General features: G+C 42.3%; 2 protein-coding genes and 1 pseudogene across 3 annotated transcripts; 1 reads left to right on the top strand and 2 right to left on the bottom strand.

Annotated features, from left to right (window-relative positions):
• Positions 1 to 887: 887 nt before the first annotated feature.
• On the bottom strand, positions 888 to 11116 carry LOC128618900 (tripartite motif-containing protein 16-like). Of its 2 annotated transcripts, XM_053642568.1 has the most exons (7): positions 10829 to 11116; positions 7326 to 8002; positions 5086 to 5181; positions 4704 to 4946; positions 4313 to 4502; positions 3899 to 3955; positions 888 to 1955 (listed from the first exon to the last, which is right to left on the bottom strand). In XM_053642568.1, exons 2-7 carry the CDS (start codon positions 7923 to 7925, stop codon positions 1408 to 1410), a joined length of 1734 nt encoding a protein of 577 aa, XP_053498543.1. In that variant the 5' UTR covers positions 7926 to 8002; positions 10829 to 11116; the 3' UTR covers positions 888 to 1407. The 2 variants fall into 2 exon arrangements, with proteins under 2 accessions (XP_053498543.1, XP_053498552.1); XM_053642577.1 differs by lacking the exon at positions 3899 to 3955 and having other exon boundaries at positions 889 to 1955.
• A 3452-nt stretch (positions 11117 to 14568) lies between these two features.
• On the bottom strand, positions 14569 to 17632 carry LOC128616615 (tripartite motif-containing protein 16-like protein; annotated as a pseudogene).
• A 1518-nt stretch (positions 17633 to 19150) lies between these two features.
• LOC128619031 (tripartite motif-containing protein 16-like) lies at positions 19151 to 23218 on the top strand. Its single transcript, XM_053642873.1, has 6 exons — positions 19151 to 19591; positions 20115 to 20210; positions 20350 to 20583; positions 20802 to 20973; positions 21209 to 21268; positions 21684 to 23218. Exons 1-6 carry the CDS (start codon positions 19532 to 19534, stop codon positions 22211 to 22213), a joined length of 1152 nt encoding a protein of 383 aa, XP_053498848.1. The 5' UTR covers positions 19151 to 19531; the 3' UTR covers positions 22214 to 23218.
• The last annotated feature ends 2231 nt before the right edge of the window (positions 23219 to 25449 follow it).

The following is a 25449-nucleotide window of genomic DNA, read 5'->3' as shown; positions in this document are numbered from 1 at the left end:
CTTCCACCTGCTGTGCGTTCCACTAGAGTCAAGGGAGGGGTCTATTAACCCAACTCCCGCCAGAAAGACGGACGAATCAGCGACCAGTCTGATCTACATGACATTTACATACATTTACATTTACATTTGTTCACTTAGCAGACGCTTTTATCCAAAGCGACTTACAAATGAGAAAAATACAAGCAAACTAGGTCTCTAGGTCAGTCACTTCTAATGGTACGGTCCTCCATAGCGGTGACACTATCAGAGTTGATTTCTAGAAAACAGTTATAACACTCCATTTTGACACCAACTCTTTCGTGGTGCAGCGTGAAAGCTAACCGTTTAGACAACATACACAGTTAGATCAACTCCAAATGGAGCTAGATTGACTCTCTGTTCATCAACACCAAAAATTGAACTCTGCTCAGTATGCTGTGTATATACTTCAAGGACCTCATCAAACAGACTAACTTATGTAATACAAGCCATCAGGGTTGGTTAATAAGCAATAGATTCAAAACCTTCAGACAAAAATCCATACACATTTCTCAGGCACTACCTTGTGATACAACCTTCCAAGTGACTTTATAGACTACCTTTAGCTATTGTATTAATCATGTTCATGTTCATTGTATTTTCATGTTCATATTGTTAAATGAAACCAAGCTGTATTGTGATATTCATCTGATCAGTACTCGCATGCAAAAATGGATGTAAAACCCGTCATTTAAATTAGTGTATGTACAGTTCACTGTCCTATAAAGATAACAGTCCTATTCAGGGTCTGTCTCACTGATCGATTTAATCCAAGGTTCTAAAGTCGGGCAATGTGATGATGTCTTAGAGTGCAGAATATTTCTACCAGAAGCCTGATCAGGTAGATGGTATGATTGTCAATGCCATCTTGAGTTTCAGCAGCATGGTCTGCCATGCTTAGTCCACCTGGTCGATGGGAACATCTAGACACACCACAGATTGGCATATTTACAGTTTAAACTCTACACAAGTTGGCACTGTTTGCACAGAGGCGTGTAGGGAATCAAAATGGCTGACAGCAAAGTTCGCAGCTCACGTGACAACAACCCAAATTTCTCTTAGGACTAAAACAGGTTATTAGTAATGAAATATTTCTGAGCTGTACATACACATTTATTAAGCGGTTATTAGAGTCTGTAAAAAGTTTAACCAAAACATTATTACCATATTACAAATTATTATATTTCCAGACATAAAACCCAATAAATACAGACTTTATAGAGAGTTTAGGCATTTCACTTCACTAATTTCAGAAATCAGTAGAACTTTTATACGTCATTGGGAATACATTCAGATCTTACACTTTCATTTCCTTTATATGTGTAACTGATGATCTTAGGCCGAGTTTGATTTACTGACAAATTACTGACCATAAAACACCTCAAATCATTATTTTGTTGGAACACACAACCTCACAGTTGGTTCTGATTTAGAGATATAATCCCAGTAGGGCCTAAATCCAGCGTATAGAGGCTGAGTGAATGTGGTGTGGACTCTGTGGAGGAGCTTCATCGTGTCAGAGACGCTGTAGAAGGACAGAGTTCCTGCACTGTGATCCACATACACTCCTATTCTGGAGGGTGATGGAACTCCGAGATCAGTCTCAATGTTGTTGTGACTAAAAGTGAGAGCAGAAGAACAACAGCAAGATAGACTCCAGGACTGATCGTTGCGTCCAAACCAACACTCATTACCCCATCCTTTCCTGCTGATGTCTTTATATGAGACTGATATGGACACACCCCCGCTCCACTCCACCTCCCAGTAACAGCGTCCACACACACTCTCCTTACTCAACACCTGATAGTAGAAGTCAAATCTCTCTGGATGATCAGAGTACTGCTGATTTCTCACACTGTACTTCACCACTCTGTTCTTCTCAGAAAGAATGAGGTTATAATTTACTGAGTTGGGATCCAGAGTCAGATCACAGAAATCTAAACACATGACAAATGTGAACATGTTAGATATTTATCACAGAATATATTTATGTAGAGTGTGAGACAGTGTGTGTGTGTTTGTGTGTGCGTGTGTGTGTGTCTGATTGACTGAGTGTGTTTGTGTGTTTCTTTATATATTTGTGTGTTTGTCTGTTTCTATATGTGTGCGCATACATGTTCCCTTTCAAAGGGAACTTCGACGTTACATTTAGCATAACAGTATGGGAAGTGCCCTTGCGCACGTGACCGGTATCTGAAGCTTGTGTAAAATCATGCCTCTGCTTATAGGCCTGCCATGATCAGGTGATGTGGCAATTAAGTGCGTCGAATGATATATGGCACCTGTGAACCACGCCGCCAGCCTTATTATCTTCAGTTAGCACAGGAAGTAAGTTCCCTTTTGGACAAAGGGGCCATAGAACATGTACCCCATTCCCTAAGGGAGGGAGGTTTTTACAGCCATTATTTCCCGGTCCGCAAAAAAGATGGGAGTATGCAACCAAAATTAGATCTGCATCATCTGAACCGTACTCTTCAGACATACAGGTTCAAGATGCTGACGCTCAAACTTATCGTGCCACAGATTCAGTCCGAGGACTGGTTTGTGACAATAGATCTGAAAGATGCATATTTCCACATAGGAATATCGCCCAGTCACAGGAAGTTCCTGAGGTTTGCATTTGGAGACAACACATATCAATTTCGGGTTCTTCCATTCGGGCTAGCTTTATTCCTTCGCACCTTCACAAAGTGCATGGATGCTGCTCTGGCTCCCTTGTGACTCCAGGGTATCCATGTACTAAACTACCTGGACAACTGGTTAATTATAGCACAATCCAGGGAACAGGCAGTTCATCATCTGTGGTCTTGGAAGGTCTGCCAGGGGCCCTATTTGAGCCCTTAGAGTCAGCCTCTGAGAAGCTTCTGACTCTAAAGGTAGCTCTTCTACTGGCCCTGACATCTCTCAAGCGAGTGGGAGATCTACAAGCTCTCTCTGTTGCCCCTTCCTGCCTTGACTTTGCCCCTGGATTAGCCAAGGCCTTCCTGTATCCTAGGCTGGATTATATTTCTAAAGTGCCTACATTGGCTGCCCTCCCTGTGGTGTTGCAGGCTTTCTGCCCTCCTCTGTTCCTCACACCAACACAAGGGAGGATGCACCTGCTGTGTCCAGGAAGGGCTCTCTGTACTTACGTCCGCCGCTCCGGCCAGTGGCGTAAGTCGGAGCAGCTGCTGGTCTGCTTTGGTGGCGACAGTAAAGGTGATGCTGTGTCAAAGCAGTGCATCTCTAATTGGAAAGTGGAAGCAACGTCTATGGCTTATGAGGCGCACGGTCTCGCCACGCCTCTGCGCATAAGAGCTCACTCCACTAGGGTGGTCGCCTCCTCGAAGGCTTTGTCCAAAGGGGTATCCTTGCAGGATGTGTGTGCTGCTGCAGGATAGTCTACGCTACACACATTCATTCGTTATTACAGCCTGGATATTCATTCCACCCCGGGCTCGAGTGTCTTGCAGTGACCCTCGGGCTTGGGTCTTTTTGAACAGGCCGTACCCTCGGTATGACAGAGTGGGTATTCCCGTTTCCATACTGTTATGCTAAATGCAACGTCGAAGTTCCCTTTGAAAGAGAACGTCGGGGTTACACATGTAACCCTGTTCCCTGAGAAGGGAACGAGATGTTGCATAGGTTTGTCATACCACGGGAGGCCTGTGAATTGCGTCTTCGCTTCAGATAATAGATGCTGGCGGCGTGGTTCACAGGTGCCATATATATATATATATATACTTAATTGCTTTCAGATACCGGTCACGCGCGCAAGGGCGCTTCCCATACTGTTATGCCAAATGCAACGTCTCGTTCCCTTCTTAGGGAACAGGGTCACATGTGTAACCCCGATGTTTTTTTTGTGTGTGTGTATGTGTGTGAATTTGTGTAGACATACATTTCAGAAACTCGCCTATGCTCTTTGACTCTGAGAAAATAATCTGAATGTCTTTAACTGTGGAGACAGAAATAAAATGGTCTGATGATAAAAACCATAAAATCAAACAACTGTGTATAACATCACTTCTGTGTAGATCAGAAACATGTTTAAATCAGAAATGCGCATAGATCAGAAATGTGTGTAGATCAGGTGTCAATCTTCAGTCTTGAAGCGCCAGAGTGCAGTTTCTCAGTTCGAACTCAAACTCATTCACATCAGCAGTTCATCATCAAGATTGGAATCAGGCAAGTGTTAAAAACTCTAAACTGTGCAGAGCTTTGGTCCTCAGGATCGAAGACTGACACCTCAACATCACTCTGTCACCGAGCGAGTAAAGACTTCCCTCACTTCAGCAGGAACAGCTCCTCTTACCATGTTTATGGATTCTGATGAATTCCTCCTGGCAGAATTCCTTGAGCCTCTTTTTCAGAGCAGAGAGAGATTTCCTCACTCCATCAAATGAGAGATGTTGATTGACAGTGATGCTGCGTGAGTCCTCACGGAGATCAGACTGATCATCTGGTCTAATAGTTGGGGGAGAGCGACGACCGGAGACTAAAACCTGCGTACAGCAATTAGGCATAAAATTAGGAGAAGAAATTACAGGTACAATTACTTTAAAGTTTTTAAGTAAAATCTTACAGCAGGTGGTTTCCATATTAGAAAAGGTTCGAAGTGGAACAGTTTTAGACGTCTAAGAACCATTATTTATCCAATGAACCATAACCTGTATATTTCACCTGGAAATGTGGATGTAGTGTACCTTTATTTCCTGGAGGAAGTGGAGGTGATCGTGTGTGTGTGAAAGCTCCTTCAGCTCAGTGACTCTCCTCTGAAGATCAGCGATCTCCTCCTCCAGTTGTTCCAGGAGTCGTTCAGCTCGACTCAGTTCAGCCTTCTCCTGAGCTCTGATCAGCTCCGTCACCTCCGAGCGCCTTTTCTCCATGGAGCCGATCATCTCAGTAAAGATCCTCTCACTGTCCTCCACTGCTGTCTGTGCACTGAGCTGTTAGGAGACACACACAACAAACGGAGGTCCTTTTTAAAACTTAACCCTCATTCCGTCTCTTACTGGGCCTCTAAATGACTCGTTGTCCATGTTGTGTGTGTTTCTAGGAGCAGCTCTGTCTCTGCTCACTGCTCACCTTTATAGTGTTCACAGTCTGTTTCAGCTTCTGCACCTTCTTCTGCTTCTCCTGGATTCTCTGCTGGGATTTCATCTGCTCCTCCTTTAACTCTCTCTGTGAACATTTAGTTGATTAGGTTTTTGATTTACTCCACTTCCGCTACACATGAACTCACACACACACGGATACTGTTGTTCTAACTGACAGAGGAGACCGTAGGCCAGTTATGCTGGTGTACAGCACTGATGGTATTTAAACTCACCTTCACCTGACTGTAAGGTGAATGCTTTTTGCTGCAACACCCATGAGGTTTAACGGTAATAAATTTAAAATATGTTTTACACAGCTGTGTCTCGAGCTGTTCTGTAAAGTTAGTGTGTACTGTGTGTGTGTGTTTATTAGTTGTGTTCTGTGTGCACATGCTTAAAATGTAAAAGCCTGGATGATGGTTCCATGCCCAAGACGTCCCTTTTATTCCTCCCATATAATCCTGTTAATGAACTGCTTATGTCTTTTTTTTTTTTTTTTTTTAAATACAGAAGTAAATTTTAAGAGGAGTAAGTCCACAAAATCTAGGTGGAGTAATGCAATGACAATATCTTCAATAAGAATCCGAATTCTGTAGAGCTGGAAGGCCGAGTGCAAAAAATGAAAATAAAAGAAGAGTGAAAAAGACTCCGCTGTGTAGGTGATGCAGTTCACCCCGATATCAAGAGTTTAACATAGTCTCCTGCTTCCTCCGCTGAAATAAAGTCCTTCTGAACACCGTTATATGTAATGCGAAGCCGAGCTGGGTGAAGTATTCCATAGCGAGCGCCCTCAATACCACGAAGTTGACGCCGAACCTCGTTAAACGCGGCTTGGGCCCGAGCTGCCTTGGCTGTGTAGTCAGGGAAATCGGAGATGGTCAAATCCCTCACTTTAATCCGCTGGAGCTCTCTTGCACGGCCTAAAATGTCAACACGGTCACTGTGATAGTGGAATCTGCACACAATAGCTCGTGGTCGTTCACCAGGCTTGGGCTTCGGCTGAAGGGTCCGGTGGGACCGGTGCAAAACCGGCTCCTTCTCCAGACCAAACGCCTCTTTTAACAAGGCCGCTACAGCAGCAGTTGTACAGGTGTCAGCGCCCTCTGGAACTCCCACTATCCTAACGCTATTGCGCCGTGACCTCGACTCCAAATCCTCACATTTTTTCTCTAATTGAGTCACGGTCGCAGTGAGAGACTCGATACTAGTCTTCATATGAACTATGTCATCGGTGCAACCGGAGAGAGCGTGCTCCATTTCCCCAACAGTACCTTTCAGTGTTGATATGGTAGCCTCGGTAGCAACTTTATCACCAGCCAGCTGTGTTTTCACGGCCTGCAGGTCAAGCTGGATAGTAGACAGCGCACCCCCGAGAGTCTCCTAGAGCTTCTGGAGCTCCTTTTTAAAAATATCGGCGATGTCCTTCCTCAGTAAAGCCAGCAACTCAAGCCTGAGTGCGGCGAAGTCAGGGTCACCGCTCGGCGATGTGGATACAGGGGGAGAAGGAGGCTCGCTCGCGGCGCGCACACTTGGCCTCCGTTGTGTCTGAATGCTACCACAGGTTTCCGTGTTCTTTCCACACATTATAGCGTGCCAAAAAGTTAAAATTGCAAACAAGGAAACAGAGTAGAATAAGTCAAAATATATTGTATGACCGAAAAGAGCAAATTAATTACAATTTTAATCGAAATCAGAAGGAGCCTCCAACTTCGCGTCTTACTCCATCGAATTCCAAATTCCCTAGCCTGCTTATGTCCTTTTATTAGAGCGGCCTATTTAAAGCTGCAGGATGTAAGATTTCTACCATCCCTGGCAGAAAAATGCAACTGTGAACTACGTGCAGGAGAAATGTTTTGAAATGTGAGTTGCTTTACCCTGAGTCTGTCTATCTGTCTGTCTCTCTGTCTGTGTCTCTCTCTCTTGCTCTCGCTGTCTCTCTTTGTGAAATATGTGTGTTGCCCCACCCGGTCAGTAGAAACATTCACTTACCTGTCTGACAAGATTATGCCCATCACTGAGCAAGAAGAAATTAAACATAATTCAACTTAAATTCAACTTAATGATGATAAATTATATCTCAATAATCTTTTAATACATTTGAAAAAATTCTTACGAATACACGAATGGAAAAAGATTTTTAACTTTAAATAAATTTTTAACCAGGTTAAAACAACTGATTGTAGACATGAGTAGAATTAATTGGTCCTAAAAAATATCTCTAGTTCTCACCTGTTTTTCAGTTCTGTACGCTTTAACTGAGACGGTGTCGTGGCTTTTGTGTTCATCCGTCATACACAGATAACAGATGAAGCTTTGGTCAGTACGACAGTAGATCTCCAGCACTTTATCATGCTCAGAGCAGATCTTCTCTTGTAGATTTCTAGAAGCTTCGACCAACTTGTGCTTTTTCAAACCAGGAATTTCAAGATGAGGTCTTAAATGAGTTTCACAAGAGGAAGCCAGACACATCAGACAGGACTTGACGGCTTTGTGTTTTCTCCCGGTGCAGAAATCACACTCCACATCTCCAGGTCCAGCGTAACAGTGAGCAGGAGAAGCAGCTTGGACTTCAGTCTTCTTCAGTTTCTCCACCACTTCAGCCAGCATGATGTTTCTGCGTAGAACAGGCCTCGGAGTGAAAGTGTCTCTGCACTGAGGACAGCGATACACTCTGCTCTCATCTTCCTGATCCCAGTAGTCATTAATACACAACATACAGTAACTGTGACCACAGGGGATCGCCACCGGATCCTTCAGGAGATCCAGACACACTGGACAGCTGAACTGATGCACTGAAAGCTGATCTACTGAAATACTGGCCTCGGCCATTTTCCTGAACTCAAACGCAGAGAGAGAGATTGCACTGAACTTTGAGCTTCGTTTTCTCTGAAATGAGGAGTGGCTTCCTGAGAGGGATGGAGGGAGAGGGAGAGAGAGAGATATATTGATTGATTGATTGATTGATTTATTTTATTCCTGAGCTTTGAATCCCTGTCTAGGGATGTGATTTTCTGTTGTTCTTTTATTTACTTTTATATATTTGTTCTAAAAACACAAGAAGAAGACAGCAAAAAGTAGCAAGTTTTTTTTTTATCTATAATATAAAACCCAATTCATGCTAAATAGATGCATTCATCAAATATTAATTCATTTAGATTATAAACTCAATTTTTCTGGAATATTAACGCTTCTGATTCTCTGTTAAATTTCCAAACAGTAGTGCCGTGCAGAATAATTAATACAATACTTCATTATAAGTGCGGAATCGTCCATAGACACTTTTTTTAGGTTAACACCTCAATTTAATTGTCTTGTTTGTTTGTTTTTCCTTTTTTAAAAATGTGTTTTTTAGGAAATACTATGAATCTTGTAGTGTTTGTTCGAGAGCTATGGCACACTGAGACTAAATAAAACAATCTTCTATATTTCAACATAACCACCTCATCTTAATATGCTGCTTCTGACATGATCCTAGTGTACTGCTCTGAAATACGGGTGGAATCAATATAAAAATCTAGTTAGTATACACGTCTTGTACGTCACATCTCGGACCACCTTCGAATCGATGCCTGGTGAGTGCAGGATAAATATTTCTGTGATTAATAAATTACAGTTTCCAAATAATAAAGGAGTGAAATTTAAGCACTGATGCTGCAGAGTAAATAGTAGCCTGGGGGCTGGAGGGGAAGCTGGGGAAGCCATTGTCATGGAAACAGATGGATTTCTGGGCCCATTCCCAGTCATTCCCACATCATCCTCTGTCCTCCATCTCTTCCTTAGTGGCGGAAAGAACTAATTATATTCTACGTGCAATACCTTTTTTCACTCCTTTTAAAAAAACAAGAGGCTGAACTGAAATATACAATTTAGGAGTGTTTAGGAGTAGTTAAACTGTAGCTGAACAGTTCGCCCAGAACTCTGTCATATTTCCCAGAGTCCCATATTTGTTAAACAGACTGATTTCTATCAGCACACATCTCTTATAGGAGCTGTTACGCCCTCTGCTGGCTGCAAGACAAATCGCATTTGAAATAAAATCCCTTTCCTCATCTAGCCCTATCCACTTCTTGAAACTACCTGATAGCTGCCTACTCCCTGTGAATCGCTTTTTAAGGAAAACTGGTGGAGATAAAAAAATATATATATAAATGAATAAATAAATAAACTCAGTTCCAACTGGGTCGTAATTTCAGGGCAGCCTGAGATGATTAAACTAGCCATCTCGATAATGCATATCACAGTTCTCATAATGTGTCTCTAAATCGGTGTTGTAGTTTTAGAAACATTTTTATAGCATCGCAGCCTAAATAATAGTGTTCGTTTAGAGCTGGGGTGTCCAATCTTATCCATAAGCAGGAGCCAGACCTGATTCCACCTGTTCAATCAGTTGATCTTGGCTTTCAGTAGACTCAGGTGTGGATTCCGTTTGGTTGGAATGAAAACCTGCACCCACACCGGCCCTTTCTGTATAAGATTGGACACCCTTGGTTTGGAGTGATATAGGTATGTCTGACAAATTAATGGAAAACACCACCAGCCCAGCATCTCTATATCTCTTTATATCTGTTACTTTCTCCATTTCCACTCTCATTTTTCATTACTCTCTGATTCTCCTTCTCTCCCTCTCTCTTGTCTCTTTCTCAATTTCTAAACCACATATATGTTTCTCTCTTATTTTCTCAGCCTTTCTGGCTCCATCTTCTTTTCCATTACTCTCACTCTCACTATAATGACTCTGGTGGAAACTCAACCCACTTTCCCTGAAACTAGTAACCAGAAACAGATTAATACATACATTAGTGGAGTCTTTGTACTGTGTTGCTGTCAGGTTTTCAGATATCATCTCTCACCATTTAACCTTCTGACTTTCTGTGTTCATGACATTCCTCAAGGCATGAACACACGACACCACAGTGATACTGAGTCGTGTGTTTTTTCCCCCCAGGAAAAAAAAAACCTTTTGAGATGCAACCCTTTTCTCCCCCACACATCATGTTCCTGTCTTCACCAGTTGGTGTTCAGTTGATGTTGAGAGCTGCCGCTCTTCCATGCTAGCCAAGGTCACTTTTTTGTCCTGGAAACTAATTTGTATCATCTCTGGGTGGCATATAGATATTCCCAGGGCTCTACGTTTCCCTCAGTGATATATTCCTGCAAAATTATACATAAAGGGTCCTAGGGTTAAGGATTATAAACTGTTCCAGGTGTCATAGTTGGGCTAATGTGTAATGCGTGGATGATTTCAAATGTCCTGAGAAGATAGAACCCTGAAACACATAGGGGGTCTAAGATCATAGAGCATGGGGAAAATGGGTACCTGAAATCTTGGGCCCTGAGAACATAGGAATCCAAAAATATAGGACTCTATAAAAATTTGGCTTGTGAGGGAATTGACTCATTTTTACTTTGTAATCATTTTGTTCTTGTTCATGTTCATCAGAGGATAACGCCTAAGAAAGCCATGTCATGACACTGAGATCAGTACAGAATTTTTATCTGCTTTCAGAAACACAAACATGTTCTTCTGTTCAAGGTTCGTTTGTCCAAGATCCTAAAACAAAGCCTGTTCGAACTGCCTCAGGCTGCTTCTTACCGGTACACAGAATTATGTCATGCTCTGCGTTTCATATATATAGTAGTGGATTAGTACAAGCGCTTCAGAGCGCTCTCATTATTCTCTCCTGCTTTATTCTATCCTATATTAACCATCTTTCTGTAATAAACCTTTTTACCTTCAGAGGAGGAGTCTGCGAGTGTTGTCTAATTTCCACGACAATTTGGTGTCTCCTGGCTGGGCTGCGTGAGTCTTTTCAGCTTTTCTAGACAACAAGCAAACCGGAGGACACTCGAGGAAAAGTTTCACCCTGAAGTCCATGTTAACACGCAGGCGGTTTGTCCTTTGTTGAGGAGTGAAAGACCGAAGCAGCTTTACCACTGACTGGTAGGAATCATCAAGAATTTAGAATTAGAACTAGAATTAGAATTTTATGAAGTCATCGTGTATTGCTGTCTGTATGGAAGGGAGTCGATGATGTAGAATTAGAATTTTATGTAGTCATTGTGTATTGCTGTCTGTATGGAAGGAGTCGATGATTTAGAATTAGAAGTTTATGAAGTCATCATGTATTGCTGTCTGTATGGAAGGGAGTCAATGATATAAGAAATGCGTGTATTACATTGAGAGAAGTATTACATGGAGCGATTTCTTATAAGAAGTTCCAGGAACTTCGCCTCTGCGACGGCAGAGATATTGGTGTTTCGTAGATCACAGCTTCAGAACTAAGATATATACCGACGGGTATATACAGTATCTCACAAAAGTGAATACACCCCTCACATTTTTGTAAATATTTGATTATATCTTTTCATGTGACAACACTGAAGAAATGACACTTTGCTACAGTGTAAAGTAGTGAGTGTATAGCTTGTGTAACAGTGTAAATTTGCTGTCCCCTCAAAATAACTCAGCACACAGCCATTAATGTCTAAACCGCTGGCAACAAAAGTGAGTACACCCCTAAGTGAAAATGTCCAAATTGGGCCCAAAGTGTCAATATTTTGTGTGGCCAGCATTATTTTCCTGCACTGCCTTAACCCTCTTGGGCATGGAGTTCACCAGAGCTTCACAGGTTGCCACTGGAGTCCTCTTCCACTCCTCCATGACGACATCACGAAGCTGGTGGATGTTGGAGACCTTGTGCTCCTCCACCTTCTGTTTGAGGATGCCCCCCACTTTTGTGAGATACTGTGTATATATAAATATATATATATATATAGAGAGAGAGAGAGAGAGAGAGAGAGAGACAGAGAGATAATAACTGTAAAAATATTTACTAACGGAAAGAGTCCGGTTCGAGCAACAAATAAGTAAAGAGATTACTTATTAAGAAGCGTGAGAGCTATGCTCCAGCCGTCCAACTTCACTGGTGGCGTTACACACAAGATCCCAAGTGAAGGGACCAGTAACATTGCTGCCTGAGGGCTTCAGACCAACAAAATCGGACAGAGAAGGGACAGTGCATGCTGTGGTAAATGCCACAATGCTAGAAGTGGCCAGAGAAGGATGCCCTATGCTAGTTCACAGACCCTGGACAGATGCTGTCTGCCTGATCAACCCACAGTGGGAAGATGAAGTCAATGCAAGGTACAGAGCACAAATCACGGCGCTCCAGCAGAGGCTGACGAACACCTTTCCTGTGCGAATGGACATGACAATAATAGCAAAGTGCAAGCAGCAAGACTCAGAGACTGTATCACAGTACCTGTACCGGCTCACTGAGATCCATGATTCAAACTCAGGCTTGGAGAAACCTGGCGCTCTGGCAGATGGGCATACGGCCGTCACAGCATGGGAGCCACATCTCAGAAACAGCTTTATGAACAGCATGAAACCAGAAATTGCCGCTATAGTCAAACAACAATGTATCACCTGGGACACCGGAAACCTCACACAAGTGGAAAGGTATGCAATCCACACGGAGAAGCTCCTACGAGATGCAAAGGAAAGAAAGATGGTCCATGGGCTATGGACCAGGAGTAAACTGTTACAACTGCGAAAAAGTTGGACATTTTGCAAGAGATTGTCCAGAGCAGAAGCAAACTGACGGTCAGAGCTAAGGGAAGGCTGAGGCACCTGGGAACAGAAGAGGTGACATCAGTCACCCAAACTATCACTTAGCTCACAAAGAACAGGAAAATATGCACACACCTACATCCAACATTAGTCAGACTGACAATTCACAAATGTCTGAACCAGTCATGACCCTTAACCTTTTAAAGTATAATGCCTCTCCTTTTACACAGTTACCATGTATATCTCTTGTAGTTAACGGACAAAGTGTCACATTTTTGGTAGAATTCAGGAGCACGTATTCAGTAATAAAACACTGCGAATGACTGATGACTCATGTTTGGGAACTCCGTTTGTTAAAGAAACAGGAGCTCTGTGTTTATCAATGGTCCATGCATAACAAGCCTAGAGCCTGTGCTCGTTTGTTGACGTTGGCACATGGTAAGATGAAGGACAACTGTGTTGATTTTATGCTGTCCTCTGTCCTTCATTGCACAGTGCAAGTGCATGAAGGAAAAGACTTTAGAGTCACTTACATTCTTATATGGACTTAATATAGAACTTATATTGCTTATATATCCAAGCAAAATGAATTACATATCAAGTATAGAATTTCACTCTGAATATAGACAGGAAACTTTATCAAATAAATAATATCAATATTATTTAATTTGCTATTATTTAATTATTTACATTAATGTAAAATATATAAAGACCAGAACAGGTTCGATACATTTTCAAATAATAAAGTATAAAAAAAGCTGGTGAAGCAGCACTAAATACGCGGAGGAATTTATCTATTAATATTTAGCATGTTATTGCTAATGTCAGTATTAGCGCTCGTGCTGCTAGCATTGGATTACTGTTTAGGCTCTGTGGGAAATCTAAAATCTGTGAATAAAGATGCGTGTGCCACTTGTTCCTGCTTAATTACACAACACTATCTACACTTTCTAACACATTAGTGTTAAAATTGAAATCTACAGACCCATGTGAACGTCCATCAACCACTGAAGGATCCATCTTTCTTCAGTTTACAGCAGCGACACCTGCGCCTCGATGGAGTTTCCATTTCTTTATTTCCCTTGTATTGTTCTTAAAGGGGTTAAAGAGTAGAATAATATCGGTATTAAAAAGATGGGAACAATCAAGGGCTTGTATTGTGTGGGCCACCAAACCTCATTGCTTTCAAACACTGTATAGACTCTCTCGGTCTCCAGGAAGAATCATTTCAATCAATCGATCAACTTGAAAAGCGATCAATTATGGATCCAAAAGGAATCTGAGGTGTTACACAGCTGTCAGGAGTTCGCTTGCTGCCCATTTTTAAGAGGTACAAATGTTTTCATGTCCTTTTCATGTTTTCCCCCATCCCCCACAAGTATTAGCTACCATATGTATAGAACATCCACATTTACCAAAGGAAATACAGTAAAGCCAGCTCGGGTACATCCGGAAGCCGTTTTCACCATGGATACAGGGTTTTTATTAGCGCCAGCACTCACTGGAACACTATCTTACCCATCATTGCTTGAGACAAAAAAAAAAGGAATATCTTTCCTGAAGTTTCCATGAATGTTCTGCTTCCTTGTAAATACAGGGAGAACTTCTGGATCAAATGTAATAGTTTGAAAGGAATAGTATTTACATTTTGAATGAACGATTGGAGTAAAACCTTGTGTGTGCGTTATTAGACAATTCTGAATAAATGAACAAGACGTTCTGTAGAAGTAATCAGTTTTAATATTCCGAACATTGATTACACTCGTACACTGTACATTACAATAAGCAGCTGAGAGAACTATTGCTAAAAATAGAACAAAGACTTGAGAACGTGTCTCATAGTGAGACAGATGACTGAGCAACAACAGGGCAGGAACTTTACACAAAACTCTACACACTTTATTTTTTAACACACAACCTCACTGTAGAATCAAACTGCCACCCGAACCCAGACCCCCAGTGGAGCCCGAACCCAGCGTATAGAGGCTGAGTGAATGTGGTGTGGACTCTGTGGAGGAGCTTCATCGTGTCAGAGACGCTGTAGAAGGACAGAGTTCCTGCACTGTGATCCACATACACTCCTATTCTGGAGGGTGGTGGAACTCCGAGATCGGTCTTAACGTTGTTGTGATAGAAACACAGAGAAGAAGAAGAAGAACACCGCAGACTCCAGAACTGATCGTTGAGTCCAAACCCAGACGTTTTACCCGGTCCTTTCCTTCTGATGTCTTTATATGAGACCGATATGGACACACCGGCACCGTTCCACTCCACCACCCAGTAACAGCGTCCACACACACTCTCCTTACTCAACACCTGATCCCAGGAGTCAAATCTCTCTGGATAATCAGGGTACTTCTGCTCCTTCTTCTTCTTCTTCTTCTTCCCTCTTTCTTCTTTCTCACTGTACGTCACCACTCTGTTCTTCTCAGACAGAATGAGGTGACTATGTGCTGTGTTGGGATTCAGAGTCAGATACCGGAAATCTAAAATAAAAGAAAACTGAACATGTTGGGCTTGATTCACAGTATATGCGCGTGTGTGTGTGTGTGTGTGTGTGGTATGTGGAGTGTGTGTTAGACTTACATTTCAGAAAGTCTTCTCTGGTCTGTGGCTCTGATAGTGAAATGATCTGAACTGCTGCAGCTGTGGAGAGAAAAATGGAAATGAAGAACAAAAAGCATCATCAGGTTGTAAAAGATGGAAACAGGTGAAAGTGATGGAGTCGGTTTATTCGTTTTAAATCAGTACTTTAGTTCAGTGTTCAGCAGGAACAGCTCCTCTTACCCTGTGGAAGGAGTTTGTTGAATTCCTCCTCACAGAATTCCTCGAGTCTCTTCTTCAGGTCCGAGAGAGAATTCCTCACTCCATCAAATGAGAAATTTTGACAGATAGTGATGCTGGATGTCTGAAACTCTGCTCTGTCTAATGGAGGAGACCGACGTCCAGACGCTAAATCCTACAGAAAGCAAATTAAACTTCAAACAAAGATAAACAGCATGCACAAACAAAGTATAAAATATATCTAGTTTATGCACATTATAAATAAAGCTCGGGTATCTCCTGCAACACCATCCAACTCAGGAGACCCCATGTTTGAGAACCTATGCTCTAAAACTTTCAGGAAGGGATGTGTGAGGAACATCTGTCTCTGTAGATCAGACAGTGAGTGTTACCTGGAGGAAGTGGAGGTGATCGTGTGTGTGTGAAAGCTCCCCCAGCTCAGTGACTCTCCTCTGAAGATCAGCGATCTCCTCCTCCAGTTGTTCCAGGAGTTATTCAGCTCGACTCAGTTCAGCCTTCTCCTGAGCTCTGATCAGCTCCGTCACCTCCGAGCGCCTTTTCTCCATGGAGCCGATCATCTCAGTAAAGATCCTCTCACTGTCCTCCACTGCTGTCTGTGCACTGAACTGTTAGGAGACACACACAACAAACGGAGGTCCTTTTTAAAACTTAACCCTCATTCCGTCTCTTACTGGGCCTCTAAACGACTCGTTGTCCATGTTGTGTGTGTTTCTAGGAGCAGCTCTGTCTCTGCTCACTGCTCACCTTTATCGTCTTCACAGCCTGTTTCAGCTGTTTTACCTTCTTCTGCTTCTCCTGGATTCTCTGCTGGGATTACCTCCGCTCCTTCTGTAACTCTCTCTGAGGACACATCATTAAATATTCAGCTTTTTCTGTAATGTAAGACGGTGCTACAGAGAGACAGGAAGGACAACTGATCGTCCTTGCAGTGGAACATTACATGTAAACATGTGTGTGTGTCCCAGACGTGATCAAGAACGTGCAGATGCCTTGGTGGAAGAGTGGAGGAACATCTCTCAACAAGAACTGACCAATCTGGTGCAGTCCATGAGGAGAAGATGCAGTGTAGTACGTAAAGCAGCTGGAAGCTACACCACATACTGACTGTTCCTTCTGATATCCACCTCCACTTTGTTTAGGGACTCGATAGCGGAGTACATCATTAAGATGATTTAATTTTGGAAAGATTTCTCATTCTCACCTGTTTCTTGGATCTTTCTGCTGTGACTGTGACGGTATTGTGTCCTTTGTGATTATCCATCGTACACAAGTAACAGATGTAGGTCTGATTGCCACGATCTCCATCAGCTTGTTATGTTCAGAGGAGATCTTCTCTTGTAGCCATTTTGAGGCTTCGATTAACGTATGTTTTTTCCAGGAAGGAACTTCATAGTGAGTTTTCAGATGAGTTTCACAAAATGAAGCCAGACACATCTGTTACGGAACGAGACTTGGACAGGAAGTAAGCGCAGGAGGGAAGTCTTTATTTGATACTTGAGCAGAGGACATGGAACAGAAACACTAATTGAACTAAGACATGAACGTTCCTTAACTTAAGACATTAACATTCCTTAAACTATGGTAGGAAACACTCATCTAACTTAGGCATGGCATGAACACTCTTAACTAAGGCATGGCATGAACACTTAACTATGGCACGACATGAACACTCAACTATGGCATGGCATAAACACTCAACTATGGCATGGCATAAACACTCAACTATGGCATGGCATAAACACACAACTAGGGCATGACATGAACACTCAACTATGGCATAGCATAAACACACAACTTGCTTGGCTTGGTGTTGCTTTGCTGCAACTCTTTAGCTTTGTCTCTCTTAGTCCAGTCCCGATTCGCGTGGGTAGATTCAGTTTAGTTCAGCTTAATGCCGCGCAACGTGCGCAGCAACACGAGGCGTTTAAATAATTAACATGATTAATCTAAACCAAAGACACCTGGGTTAAATCAAGGGCATCCTCAAACAGAAACTAGAACTCGGGCAGGAAGTGAATGAAAACAAAGAGTCACGTGAGCCACATAGCAACCGCACCACAGTGCCATCTGCCAGTGGTGGCGTAACAGAACCCCCCTCCAAAGGCGCTCCTCCCGGAGCGCCAAAAAATCCCCCTCCAATGGGGGTCCGGGGCCACCATGAAAGCTGACACTCGCTGCCACGACGGGGCTGGAATGCTGGGTGCCGCCCACGACGGGGCTGGAATGCTGGGCAGAGTCCCCAGCGGGGCTGGAACTTGGAGGGACTGGACCTGGACTGGAACTTGGAGGGACTGGACCTGGACTGGAAGGCTCGGCGGCGTCCCCAGCGGGACTAGAAGGCTGGTTGACTTCCTCTGCGAAGCAGGAAAGCAGAGACACGTCCTCCTCAGCGCAGGTAAACAGAGCACTGTACTCTGTGAGGCAGGCGAACGGAATACCGTCCTCCGCGGATTAGTCAAACAGAACGGCGTACTCAGTGGTGCAGGAAGGCAGAGGGACGTCCTCTGCGGGGCGGAAATGTTCAGCAGAAATGTTCAGCAGAAATGTTCAGTAGAAATGTTCAGCAGAAATGTTCAGCAGACATGTTCAGTAGAAATGTTCAGTAGAAATGTTCAGTAGAAATGTTCAGTAGGAATGTTCAGCAGGAATGTTTAGTAGAAATGTTTTGTAGAAATGTTCAGTAGAAATGAAACTGGAGATTGTTTGTTTGAGCTGAAATTTAAAAAAAAAAAAAAGGAAAAATAAAAAAAAAGAATTCCGGAGAAGGTGAACATGTGTGTGGGAAGTGTAGTCCATGGCGGCCATGTTTGTAGGCCGCAGTGCAGGATGGGAAATGTAGTCACTGGTTCGCCATACAATGTGATATTTTCCTACTGTACATGTATTTACAAAGTATTGTAAAACTATATTTGAAGACATCTGAGTTCATTTTGTCTGATATAATAATTTAGAATAAAAATACGCAGAGCTTTGTTTATTTCATGTGTGTTTATTTATTTTATATCATATGTGAAGGAAACAAACAAAACAAAAACAATGCTGGTTTATTACTAAACTTTAATAGTTTCAATTTTATGTTGCGCTACATTGGGGAAATGTATTTGGTTGAAGGATTCCAGAACGGAAGCTGGTTAAATCCATGTTCGGCCTTATCAATTAGTTTGAATAAATAAATAAATAAAAAGAGCGCTTTGTGCGTTACGGAGCCTTTCATTTCAAACTTCATGCTCAGTGGAAATAGCATCGTGACGGAGGGATTAAAAGATTTACATCCACTCTAAACACATGAGCAGCACCTGTGAGGGACAATCTCCAAATCTCTGAGAGGGAAATAGCAGAGAAAGATGAAGTAGCTCATGGCGTCAGGATGGTCACAGGTGAAAAGTCGAGTAAAAGCTAGGTTAGGGATTAGTTTCGTACCTGTGTGTTCTCAGATATAAAGAACTGAGTTATGGATATGAGTGGAGAATTAGTGTGTAGGTGTGAGTGTGTGTCTGCAGGATGGTGGGGTGTCGATGCAGGGGGTGTGAAGTAATTAATCCTAATAAGTGTAGCTACACGGGATATATTTATGCACTGAAAGGCGATGAAATGGTTAACAGAGGAGTATTCATAACCTCTCTGTGTTTGGGCTCCTCCTCCTCCTCCTCCTCCTCCTCCTCTCTCTCTCTCTCTCATTCTCTCTCATTCACTCTCTCACACACACACACACACACACACACCAGGAAGTAACTCCTTATTTCAGAGAAAATGAAACTCTCTCTTTCTCAGTGTACGAGTGCAGGAACGCTCCGAGGCCTGTTCTACACAGAAACAACATGCTGGATGAAGTGGTGGAGAAACTGAAGAACTGCTCATTGTTACCGGGAGGAAACACAAAGCCGTCAAGTCCTGTCTGGTTCCTTTCTGTGAAACTCATCTGAAACCTCATGCTTTGAAAAAACACACATTAATCGAAGCCTCAGCAAAGCTACAAGAGAAGATCTGCTCCAAACATAACAAACCGATTGAGATCTACCGTCGTAGCGATCAGACCTGCATCTGCTACTTGTGTACGATGGATAATCACAAAGGACACGACACCGTCACAGTCACAGCAGAAAGAGCCGAGAAACAGGTGAGAACGAGAAATCTGTCCAAAATCTTTCCATCTAGAAACAGGTGCTTTAGTCAGTTATATGATTTAAATATAACGGTGTATCAATCAGAAGGATTCTGTGAAAGATGATTAAAATTGTACGTGTTCTGGTCAACAGAGTGTTAAATTTATCCTCGGTGATAGTCGTAATCTGGTCAGACCGGTTAGTGAACATTTCAACCACAACTGTGACAGGGAGAGGCATGTGAACACACACACACACCCACACACACCCACACACGCTGTACTGCTAACTTTGCAGTGACATATAAAAAGTTGAGTAAAAGCACTTTATATTTGGTTATCAGCATAGTCCTGGAGTGGGGGAAGGAGCGTGTCGACGGAGAAAGGACACACACAAACACACACACACAAACACACACACATTACCACATAGAAATTCTACTACACTGTGCTACCGAGTGATTAGTTAATGTGACGTAGGAACTAATAAAGATGAATGTACGTCATAAACAGCTGAATATTAATGATGTGTCCTCAGAGAGAGTTAAAGGAGGAGCAGAGGAAATCCCAGCAGAGAATCCAGGAGAAGCAGAAGAAGCTGCAGGAGCTGAAACAGACTGTGAACACTATAAAGGTGAGCAGTGAGCAGAGACAGAGCTGCTCCTAGAAACACACACAACATGGACAACGAGTCCTTTAGAGGCCCAGTAAGAGACGGAATGAGGGTTATGTTTTAAAAAGGACCTCCGTTTGTTGTGTGTGTCTCCTAACAGCTCAGTGCACAGACAGCAGTGGAGGACAGTGAGATAATCTTTACTGAGATGATCAGCTCCATGGAGAAAAGGCGCTCGGAGGTGACGGAGCTGATCAGAGCTCAGGAGAAGGCTGAACTGAGTCGAGCTGAACGACTCCTGGAGCAACTGGAGCAGGAGATCGCTGATCTTCAGAGGAGAGTCACTGAGCTGGGGGAGCTTTCACACACGCACGATCACATCCAGTTCTTCCAGGTAACACTCACTGTCTGATCTACAGAGACAGATGTTCTTCACACAATCTCTTCCTGAAAGTTTTAGAGCATAGGTTCTCAAACATGGGGTCTCCTGAGTTGGATGGTGTTGCAGGAGATACCCGAGCTTTATTTATAATGTGCATAAACTAGATATATTTTATACTTTGTTTGTGCGTGCTGTTTATCTTTGTTAGAAGTTTAATTTGCTTTCTGTAGGCTTTAGCTTCTCGACGTCGGTCTCCTCCATTAGACAGAGCAGAGTTTCAGACATCCGGCATCACTGACCGTCAACATCTCTCATTTGATGGAGTGAGGAATTCTCTCTCGGACCTGAAGAAGAGACTCGAGGAATTCTGTGAGGAGGAATTCAACAAACTCCTTCCACAGGGTAAGAGGAGCTGTTCCTGCTGGAGAAACACCACGATGGACGTCTTTACTCGCTCTGTGACGTGTTATTTCTCATCACTGCTCCTGCTTTCTTTTCTGCAGACAGTTTACTCACCTGACACTGAACTAAAATACTGATTTAAAACGAATAAACCGACTCCATCACTTTCACCTGTTTCCATCTTTTACAACCTGATGATGCTTTTTGTTCTTCATTTCCATTTTTCTCTCCACAGCTGCAGCAGTTCAGATCATTTCACCATCAGAGCCACAGACCAGAGAAGACTTTCTGAAATGTACGTCTAACACACACACACACTTTATATTTTAGACAAGTTCCAGTCAGGTTTGAGATCTTTACACAGCACTGAATCCGCTCTGTTAAAGGTTACTAATGATATTTGAATGTCACGTGACTGTGGTACTTGTGCTGCGTTGGTCTTATTGGATCTTAGCGCTGCCTTTGATACCATCAAGGTGTTCCTCAGGGCTCCATATTGGGTCCTCTGTTATTTTCCCTTCATATGCGTCCCCTGGGTTCTATTTTTCGTAAATATGATATATTCACGCGTGGTCCGCTCCATCTTTAGCTTACTTAATTTACTTAATGTGATGAATTTAATGTTTTGTACAGCACTTTGGATCAACTGCTGTTGTATTTTTAAATGTGCTTTATAAATAAATTTGACTTGTTTTTCTCTTTTATTTTAGATTTCCGTTATCTGACTCTGGATCCCAACACGGCACATCGTTACCTCCTTCTGTATGAGAAGAACAGAGTGTTGACAGCCAGTGAGAGAGAGCAGAAGTACCCTGATCATCCAGAGAGATTTGACTCCTGGTGGCAGGTGTTGAGTAAGGAGAGTGTGTGTGGACGCTGTTACTGGGAGGTGGATAGGAGCGGTGATGGTGTGTCCATATCGGTCTCATATAAAGGGATCGGAAGGAAAGGACGGGGTAACGAGTGTGAGTTTGGACGCAACAATCAGTCCTGGAGTCTGTGGTTTTCTTCTTCTCTCTCTTTCTTGCACAACAACATTAAGACCGTGCTCAGAGTTCCATCGTCCTCCAGAATAGGAGTGTATGTGGATCACAGTGCAGGAACTCTGTCCTTCTACAGCGTCTCTGACACGATGAAGCTCCTCCACAGAGTCCACACCACATTCACTCAGCCTCTTTACGCCGGGTTCTGGCTCGACTGGTTGTATGATTCTACTGTGAGATTGTGTGATCCAGAATGAAGTGTGTAGTGTTTTATGTAAAATTCCTGCACATTGCCATTTATTAATTAAAACAGAGGAGTAGTTTTACAATTATTAAAAAAAGGAAATGTTCAAAATGAACTCTCGGATAAGAAACCACTAGAATTGAAAAAGAAAATGATCAGATGATATCTCGTGACCTTAGCGTTATAAAGTTCTATCTGTTTGTTTCATATTCAGCAACCTCTCATTAAATAACTAATAAACAGTAATAAAGCCAGTACAGAACAACATTTTAAACCTGTTAACGTCACACTATATAAAAATAAAATCTAAACTTTTGAAGGAATTAGATTGTTCTGCTTGTGTTCTAAGATGTAAAATACACGTTCGCGTTTTACAATCTGAAGTTGTTTCTAAAGCCTGAAATTTCACTTTAAAACATTTAACTCTATTTAAAATCCATTAGAACATACAGTACATGATTGGTTAAGGCTGCCTGTGTTGTGTTCATCCCATATTCAGCCTGGATGATGATGATGATTGGACGGCAGATAGAACCGTATAAGTCCAAGTTTATCTGTGAGTTTTGAATTCTTTATTAAAATATTACAATCAAAGCTTTGCAGAGTAAAAGATAACAGCACAGGAGAATAAAGTTTCCCCCGGTGATGAAGTTTATGTGGTTCACTCATCTTCAACCAAAATGCAAAGACAGGAGCTTTTAATACTGAGGTCAGGATTTATCAGCAAGCCGCTGTAGTGACACATAAGGGTTTTTTTTTATAATACAAATCACTTTAAATGTATATTTTCAGATTATTTAATCAGTGGGAAATAACTACAATGTCTTAATTATGGTGTTTGTGAAAATCTCTGACTTTTTCCCTCTCAAAACCATATATTTTAATGTTCTAATATATTGTCTGTGTGGATAATGATGATAAATATGTCTCGGTTAACTGTCTCTGTCTGTGGTCTGACTCCTGACTTGGATTGTGTGAACATGATTGTTCATTCTCAATAAAATAAAGTGACAAATCCATTACAGTTCTCTATTCTGATTGGTCAGAAGGTGTTGATAAATTTTCTACAACAGCGGCTCTGACAGTAGCGCAGTGTAATGATCGGCTATAATGATGTCATGTGGGGTCAAGGGGCGTGGTCGCCGCGCTGCTCTCTCTCTCTCTCTCTGTGACCTCCACGTCGTGTGCTGACACGCGGTCTCATGTTAAGGTACCATTTTTGGGATGTTTTACTCAGTTAATCCTCTTCTAATGACCGACCTGTAACCATGCGTAAGTCTATGGCATCCGTCAATGTAATAAACGAAGAACAGCACTTTTACTTTGTGTCCGGCTGAGTTATGTTCACGTTCCCGAGAAACCCGTGAGGATCTAGCCGGATCCTTACAGCAGGTTTATATTAACAGCTCGTTCACAGGGACTTTGGACGTTCCATATAAACAGATTTTTAAATAAAGTGTGTGTTTACTGTTAGTTTATTAGCACCTACATCACAGTATCCAATCAGCTGGTAGCTCAGTGTTGTAGAAGTTCTCCATGGTTCCTGCATTGTGTAATAGTTACGAATCGGACTTGGAAGAGGAAAGCAAGTGCAGATTACAGTCTTTACTCATACAAAGTCAACGAACATAAAACGTGGTCTTACACATGAAGCGCGATTCGAGGACAAAACAGGAAACTTGAGTCAAGACATGAAATAAACAGGACACGAACACACGACCGCTCAGCATCAAGGTGGTTAGCACGAACATAACTGCAGACTTGTTTAGTGAAACGCATATACAGTACTCAGACTTCGTTGGCTGGTTAACGTAAATAATACTGCGCGCTGTGCACAGCAACACAAGCGGTTTAAAAGACTAACGCAATCAAACATGAACTCAGGCAGCTGGAAACAATCGAGACACTCCCTCACATCTCCGCCAATAACTAAAGAGGCAGGGGACAGAACAGAAACCAATACAAGTGCACGTGTCCATTATAAACAAAGTCCCTATCGTCCATGCGCACTTACAGTGCGTGCACACGCGCGCCCTCTGGCTCTCCGTGCACGTCACCACCGCAGCGCCATCTGCCGGCGAGCTCGTGACAGTAATGTTCTAGTGAGAAATCTCTACCAGACTGTTTATTTTGAGCGACAAAATAAAGAATCCAAACATACAACTAAAATAGAGTGTTAAAGTTTCCTTTCTTTTCTAATCAGGTCAGACCAGTTAGTGAGCCAACACCTGTCACAGAGCAAGACAGTTAATCACAGAGATTAACTTGAATTTTGAATTCACGTTCCTCTGGAATGTGGGCACGCTCTGGCAGGCATCCAAGATGTCCTACCGTCATCCAGAATTTTCTACAACTTCAACAGCAGTTATTGTACAATTTTGCCATTTTTGAAGGTTCATCCACGCCATATGGTAGCCATCATAATTCATCCATTAGGATAGCTCTAGCTAACGTTCCATCTGCTAGCGAACTGTTCTTGGAGCACAATTTATTCTTTTTTTTTTTTTGTCTAGATAACATCCCAGCGTGTGTTCTTGACAGGAGAGAGCCACTAAGTCACAGAAATCCTACAGTATTAATCCACATATCTTAAACATGAAAGAAAAGCACAAATCCATTAGAACTGTAGGCACTGTAGTGGCTTTGAGGACATTTGCTCTCTCAGTAGACCCCTCATGCACTAATACTTACTTAACCATGAACTAATGATGAGTTAAGGCATGTACTAATCATGAACTAATGAAGAACCTTCATTAACCTTAACTACGGCGCGAGTCTTATGAATTCATGCGTGAATAACAACCACCTTCAGTGCGTGTTAGTACATGTTTGTTAGTTAACGTATTCATTAACACGGAGGGGTAAACTAAATATAACCTGCTGTATACGTTTAGTCCTGTATACATGTTGATTAATCCACTAACTAACAAACATGTACTAGCATGTATTTAAGGTCGTGGTTATTAAGACTTACGTCGTAGTTAATGTTAGCTCTTCGTTAGTTTGTGATTAATACATGCCATAACTCATTATTAGCTTATATTTAAGTAAATAAGTAAGTCAGGTCTCAGTGTATGATTAATCATGTACTGTTATTGTCAAGTGTTACTGTCATTTTAAAGAGGAAGTCAGAATTTGTTGGGTGTTCGGGAACTAGTTTTTACGGTATGCTGTCAAACCAGAAACCTTTGGCAGTCAATTACAGGAAATTACAGGGAGGGATAGATAATTGGTCAGAGGTGTGCCATC

Source organism: Ictalurus furcatus, chromosome 2, assembly GCF_023375685.1.
Source record: "Ictalurus furcatus strain D&B chromosome 2, Billie_1.0, whole genome shotgun sequence".
Classification (NCBI taxonomy): domain Eukaryota; kingdom Metazoa; phylum Chordata; class Actinopteri; order Siluriformes; family Ictaluridae; genus Ictalurus; species Ictalurus furcatus.
Note: the sequence above shows the minus strand (reverse complement) of the source record. Positions and strands in the feature narration are given on the sequence as shown.